The 7,500-nt window shown below is 40.5% G+C and overlaps 1 protein-coding gene across 2 annotated transcripts in view; it reads right to left on the bottom strand.

Annotated features, from left to right (window-relative positions):
- LOC138051897 (OTU domain-containing protein 3-like) overlaps positions 1–629 on the bottom strand; it is a 17,132-nt gene extending 16,503 nt beyond the window's left edge. For both annotated transcript variants that reach the window (XM_068898190.1, XM_068898191.1), the window contains exon 1: positions 215–629. In XM_068898190.1, the coding sequence (XP_068754291.1) occupies positions 215–420 (206 nt within the window). In that variant the 5' untranslated portion in view covers positions 421–629. The remainder of the gene's footprint in view (positions 1–214) is intronic.
- Between the last annotated feature and the right edge of the window lie 6,871 nt (positions 630–7,500).

Below are 7,500 nucleotides of genomic sequence, written 5' to 3'. Positions count from 1 at the left end.
ATAGCTTTTTTTCAATAATTGCTGGTTGAGACTGAGTGAGTGTCAATTGATTCCAATTGAAACAGAAGATGATCAATGAAAACAACATACAAAGAAATATTTTAAGGTAGAAAACCTACAAGGATATCAATATTTCAAAAATTCGGGGAATATATGAAAATATGTAACTCGGTTGCTAAACAAAGATAAATTAAGCTTTCACTTGTTTACTGACCCATCTCCTGGAATATCCTTGATCTTCAAACCCAGAGCCTCCAGCTGATTGGAGAAGCTGGCAAAATTTTCGTCTTCCTCCAGATACTCTTTCGCTTTCCTTTCTTTCTTCAAAGCACTTCGCCTCACACGATCGTCTCGTTTCCTTTCGAGTTCTTCCTTACGATGGCCCTTGGATTGTTTCTTGTTTCCACCTTTTTTTGTCATGAATTAAAAATCTGCGATAAATATTGCGAGATTTTACTCTGTTTACTTGCAAAACAGGATGTTAACTTCCTGTTTGTTTGACTACTGTATCCGCGAAAGACTTGAAGTTACAAAGTGATCATGAAACTGGAATACAAATATTGCCAAAAATGCTAAAAATAGATTACGGTATATCAAATAGTGCATTTGCCCGAAGTGGTGCAATGTAAGGTGTCACTGTTCGGTACTAATTACACCAAGTGGATAACTCTCTACTGCAGTTAGAACTGACCACTAAGGATTTTTTCCACTAATGCCAGGGCACAGGACTTCCAAGCAAGCAATCCGCCGATTCACTGTGGAACGTTATGCACCTGTCACGTAAACCCCCACTCCCCCCCCCCCCCAGGGAAACATGGGGCATGCGTGGGACTTCATGGGGTCTTTGACTCTTTGCCTTGCCCAAGGGGGTGGGCGATTAATTCATTTTTGCGTTGCCTTCCCAGAGGCGAGGTGGGGGATCAGTACATTTTGGCCTTTGCTTTTCCCTATGGGGTGGGGGATTAGTACATTTTAGTCCGTTGCCTTGTCCGAGCAAGGAGGATTAAGGACACTTTAATAACCCAATTGGAAAGGGGTCAGAATATGCATAGGACGAAGTAGCAAGGATTGACAGGCCTACACAACTCCATAAAGGTTGAGACTTTTGTACCGTATTTTCGGTCTTTGACCTCTTTAAAGCTTTGCTCGTACGAACATGTCTTTTTGGGAATTTCCCCTTTGAGAAAGATATTGGAGGTGGCTCTTTGAAAATTTGCCGTAGAGAAGGCTGCTTTTGTATTAAGTGCCAATTTTTTGATAAAACATGTTTAAGGTTTGGCACTGCCGGGCGATACTGAGTCACAAAGAGCAAGAAATCCTTAGGGATTTAATTCCTTTGCCTCTGCGCTGATTCCCTTTCTGTGAATTTGATGTCTGATAGTAGTGCCTCAATCAGACGTTTTGGATAGCCTCTAGCACGGAGACGTGATTTGAATTTGTAAATGTTCTCTTCAAAAGTTGTTCTTGAAGAATTAGTGCGTAGAAGTCTTAAGGGCTTCGCCCATCATGAATCCTTTTTTGACTTCTGAAAGTAATACTGCGGGTTTAAAAAAGGAGTTTTTTTGTCCCCTTTAGGTGGGGGATTATCCTCATTTTGGTAGGGATTAGACCCAAAAATATAACACCTGTATGTAGGGCATTATCCTTGTTTGGTTTTGCTGTGTGGCTAATGCCCCATGTTTCCCCGGGGTGGGGAAACAAGAAGTTCCTATCCTGGTTTTGTCATTCGTAAGTTTATACTTGGTGCGAAAATAACCAACTAACACCCCACTCTGGCAAGATTGAGGTGATGTTGCTCAGCACGAGAAATCAGATAGGTCCTTGCTCGTGCGCTCTTGGGATCGGAGGTTCTAATCGTAACATGCTTACTGGGTTTGACGGTCGATCACAGGCTTACATGGATACCGCATGTCCTGGAAATAAAGAAGAGCTTTGCAACTAAGTTAGACTTGTTGAAACAATCCAGGCTCTTACCGACGAAGGTTTACACGAATTTTGTTTTTACGTAGTTTTGCCTTCTGTACAGTATGGTCTATTCTTGGGGATGCTTGTAATAGCTCGGAATTTTTCGGTTCTATCGAACGATTAGTACACTGTGGAGCGGCTAGAATTTTTTATTTTCAACTTGCCAATGGACATGACGTCATGTGACGTACTGAACATGACCACCGACCTACTCTGTTTTCAACAAGGCACACAGTGGGATCTTGCGCACTAGCATTGTTGTCCAAGGATATTTATTTTAAACGGTTCAAAGGCTATTCCTTGAGAGGGGATGATTCACTGCTGGTACCAAAATTTAACACTAGATTGTAACAACGCCCCAATCACAACCCGTGGCACACCATGCCGGATCTGTGGCCGTGTATGTGGCTCGGACTTTGGACTTCAGCCCAGAGCAACATGCGTGTCCACCGTTGACACTTGTTCATTTCAGCTACAACTGATGGCCTCAAACCATCAACTCAATTTGTGCTTTGTTAATGTTATTCTCGAGTTCGAGAGACAACCTATGATGATTATGTCATTTTGCCCCTTAAAAACAACATTTAGAAAAACTGCATGCTCTCTTCTTCGATCAATCAGCGTTCAGTAAATCATGATTGGCTAAATATGTTACGCTTTACTCGAATGTTGATTCCGAAACCGTTGCTCTGGACATTTACTGCCTGCCAGTTGAAATGCAACTAAAGGTTTGTCTGTGACAGCGAGTGAGATGCTGCCGCTTTGAGCTTGGTGTGCCGCAAATGGCAGACACTTGTTGCAGACAGAATTTTTCGACGAAAAGCGCATTTTATAGGTGGCTTTCTTCCATTTATGACTGGAACAACGCGTCAAAGAAGTTTAGAGCAAAGTAGTTTGTTATGTATGATATCAAAGAGTGCTTTAGGTGCAAAACTAAATACAATCATGCTTCTAGATTTCTTTATATTTATTTTATTTTATTTTATTTTATCAATTTGTCAACAAAGGCAAGTGACAACACAATAGAACATTAAGTCCCCTACAATGTGTATCACCCACCCAACTCAAACCAACCCAACCCACACAATGAACATAAAAACTAACTACACCAATCCCTCCCCGCTGGTACTTTCTAAGAAAAAAATTAAAATAAAATAAAAAATCAACAAAAGCATCTAACTAAATTGTTAATTCTATGACATTTACAGCAGACAAGTTTGAACGTAGAGCGTCATCAGCAAGGAATACAACACGTAATCTAGTGAAGTAGAACGTATTTAACTTATTCTTAAAAACATTAACATAAGATTCAGATTTTAGATCAGAAGTTATGAACGGGAAACATCATTTAAAAATAACAGAAACAAACAGGGGGTTTAAGTAAAGATCAAAACGTTCTCGATTCTGATTGGCAGAATGTACTTAAAAGTACTTGCAGATAGCAAATAAATCGCAACCTCTAAATTGCATTCACTTTCGTACACTTATTAGAATAATTAAACTATTTTGATCACATTATCTTTTACAGGAACCGCAACTGAAGTTGAAAGGCTAACTGGAGCAATTTATGTCAACCCTACCCGCCAAAAGTAGCAAACGGCTATAATTTTCTGCGGTTTATGCAATGTTCCATGTTTATGGGACAAAATACACAAGAGCTCGAAAAAACGGTACCAAGGAGCGTAATGCGCTAGCTTTGTTATACATGTCGAATGCTTGGCTTAACCCACAACTTAAACATAATTTGACTATTGTTTGGAAAAGCCAATTGCGAGGAAAGTAGATATCGCTCAGTGCTTAATGGTCAGATCCATTTGTGATAATACAAAGCTAAAGGTCCTAAAATGGTTAGCGGGGATACGAACGTAATTTTTATTGTTGGGTCAAAAATTTACTGTGGCTGATGTAATTTCTCGTTATCGTAAATTTATATGGAAAGTAAAATTACGATCACATAAATTGAAAAGAAAGGATAAAATGGAATGGGCGATGGGCATACAGCTATTTTGAGAAAGGTTGTCGGAAAAAGTGCACGCGACAATCCTGAAAGGTATTGTGGGTGATTTTAAGTGCACTGTTTTTCAAAGAAATTTACAAGAATCGTACGGGAGGCCACTGATATATGTTTGCGAGTGCTGAAGGAAAGTAACAAAAGTAGGTTCGACAGCTACAGTCGTTAGCAACAGTGTATTGATCATATCCCATATTACCTTTCGGGATTGTCGCGTGCACTTTATTCTTGACAAACTTTCTCGAAATAGCTGTATATTACTTGCTGTTAATGTTTATTGGAATCATTTCAGTGGTTTCAACTTTCATGATTGCACAAAAATTGTGAGGGAACAGCTGTTACAACTGTGAAGCAGGTTAGGTAAATCGGTCTCAGTAATAAAAATATATATTAATGGACAGCAATAAAAGCAAGGTGACACACGCTAACACCAACCCGGAGTGGCCAACACATCACGCATGCGCACAACCATTTCACCCGGTCAATTAGCAGCCATGGACAGCTGTTTCGGCCTTTTGGGCCTCATCAGCATGGCGTAGCTAACATACCAGGCGGGTGTGTTTAGCACCCCTTTAAGTGGCAGCTTCACATGCCAAACATGTGGTAAGCTGGGTTGGGAACAGCTACGCCATGCTGATGAGGCCCAAAAGGCCGAAACAGCTGTCCATGGCTGCTAATTGATCGGGTGAAATGGTTGTGCGCATGCGTGATGTGTTGGCCACACCGGGTTGGTGTTAGCGTGTGTCACCTTGCTTTTATTGCTGATATTAATGGATACCAAAAAAGAAAAAAAGGCAAAGTTTCCCTTCGTTGCTTTTAAACAAAAAAGGAGACAATCTTCGATAACCAAGGCAACTCAGATTGTTGTATGAATTTCACAAAAACCACGCTCTAGAAGATGAGCATGATGGCAATGGAGAGATATTATACAAAACACTAACGAAATGAAGATGACGCCTGCGTGAAACTTTGTTGCTATGAGAAAGTTTTTTGTTTTGTAAAAACCCTTTCCAGTTCTTCCCCGGCAGGTCACGCAAAAACGTGACAAACGAAATTTTCCAAGAGCCTTGCAACATCACATCGATTTTACTCGTTTCTTTACTCGTTTAGATCATGGGTGACCCCTGTTTTTTTTTATCATGAATCATTTATTTTAGTTACTACAAACTGTGATCCACTTGACCATCCCTTCGTGGATCCACAGCTACTTTGACAATGTTATGGCGCAATTCATGATCAATAAACAGGACAGACGCATGAAAAACTGACATCAATTTGTTAAATGGATGTTCATACAAAGACTGGTTAGATTGCAAAATCTCAGAAGAAAAGTCACTTTTTTAACCTACGTGACAACATCCTCGGCCGCCATTTTGATATCGTGTCACGCAAAAGCTTAGAAATTCAACCTTGCCTGGGCTTATCACAAGACGAAAACCCCTATGAAACTGCAAATTTGTGAAACGATAAGTCTTCAGCTGTTCTAAGAACTAAATAAACTAAAATCTCAAAAGGGTTAATAATCTTTACTTTTTTGATGACGTCACGTGAAATCCAAGAATTGGGAAGATCAAGTGAAGCTATACTAAATTCTCGTTCCCAGAGGCCACGTTCCCTTGACCAGCGGACGGGAACGAAGACCTCGAGGTTTTGCTCGCAGTTATGAACGCAATTTTTGCAATATGCGTAAAGAAGCCTGAAAACCACTAAGGGAAGATATCGTTCACGTCACCGATCGTGATGAACATGCCAACCAGAGCCTCATTGGCTGTCGAAACAAATAAAAGTGTCGTTTTGTTCCTGTGGTTGGCAAGTGGTTAACAAAAGCAATGTCACAAAATGTGTCTTCACACATGACGTAGTACCCATGAGATGGAGAGACCTTGTACGTTGATGAAGCGTTAGATTGCTTTAGATGCGTGTTTGGCGGACGAGAGCGGTGATGAAGATGCGATGGGGATTGAAGACGATGAAGAATAGACTTTGGATCGTCTGCTAGGGATTTATAGCGACGAATCGAGGTGAGCCATCACTTTTTTATGCAACGGAATTGAGCGAGCACGAGTTCGATCTTTAAATGGGATGAAAATGTAAGGTTTTAGACTTAAAAGCCGTAAATTTTATGTCAAATACCATTTTTATTACGACCAGATGTTCTATTGGTCTTGTACCTGGTGGAATGCTTGCTGCGTGAAACAACCAGCAGATTATTTGTGTTTCACTTTTGTAGATCACCGATTCCATCACGCATATGGCCCCTAAAATGAGTAACCGGTCATCTCGCCACCAGGGAGTTTCGCCACCAACCAACTCGCAACTAAGGAACCACCTCGCCACCAACCAACTCGCGACCAAGCCAAGTCACCTCGCCACCACACACTAGAGTAAAGTAGCCGAGGTGAATTAGCTGTTCGAACGACAGTAAATTAGTCGAGGTGAATTAGCTGTTCGAACGAGAGTAAAATAGCCGCGGTGAGTTAGCTGTTCGAACGAGAGTAAAATAGCCGAGGTAAGCCGTGGTGAATTAGCTCTTCGAACGAGAGCTAGAGTTACGCTGAACAAGGTGTTGCACCAGCGGTAGCCCGAAGATATCAGCTTACTTTGTGTAATAGCGTAGTTGTGTCTCAATATTTAAACGACTCTAAAACACAAACTGCACAAAAAATAAAAAACATCTAACGAAGCAGAAGGCAATGCAAAAAGACTACTGCACAATCATAACTAATGGACCTCGACTACTTTACTCTCGTTCGAACAGCTAATTCACCACGGCTATTTTACTCTCGTTCGAACAGCTAATTGACCTCGACTACTTTACTCTCGTTCGAACAGCTAATTCACCACGGGTATTTTACTCTCGTTCGAACAGCTAATTCACCTCGGCTACTTTACTCTAGTGTGTGGTGGCGAGGTGACTTGGCTTGGTGGCGAGTTGGTTGGTGGCGAGGTGGTTCCTTGGTTGCAAGTTGGTTGGTGGCGAAACTCCCTGGTGGCGAGATGACGGGTAACCCTAAAATGAATGAAGTTGCGTTTCGTTTTGTTTTGGTTTGAAGCCCTGGTTTTAAGTTTTCACTTTTTGCAGGGAAAAATTAGTTTAAATATCTCTAATACAAAAATCGCTTCTCAAGGTATGTTATATTGAAAGATGTAATTTGTTTCTGTTTCATTTATGACAAATCCATAAAGTGTAACATTCATGATCATTGGTGGAGAAGGATCCAATGCCCTTGATAAGTCCTGGTATAGTAGAAACTGCTTCAGTTGCCACCTCTTCCACAGCCTCAGCAACATTTGCTGAGCTGGTGGTGATCCTACGGTGGCCCACAAAGGCAACACAATAATATTTACTCCAGTACAACAATATTTATGTTGCAGTTAATTTTTGTTTTCAGTTTTTTTTTTTTCAACTAGTTAGTTTTTTTTTTAACTAGGTGATTTTTTTTTCAACTAGTTAGTTTTTATCTAACTAGGTGATTTTATTTTTGACTAGATGATTTTATTTTTAACTAGGTAATATTCTTTTA

Source organism: Montipora capricornis, chromosome 6 (genome assembly GCF_036669925.1).
Source record: "Montipora capricornis isolate CH-2021 chromosome 6, ASM3666992v2, whole genome shotgun sequence".
Lineage (NCBI taxonomy): Eukaryota > Metazoa > Cnidaria > Anthozoa > Scleractinia > Acroporidae > Montipora > Montipora capricornis.
This window is presented reverse-complemented; position numbering and strand designations above follow the sequence as displayed.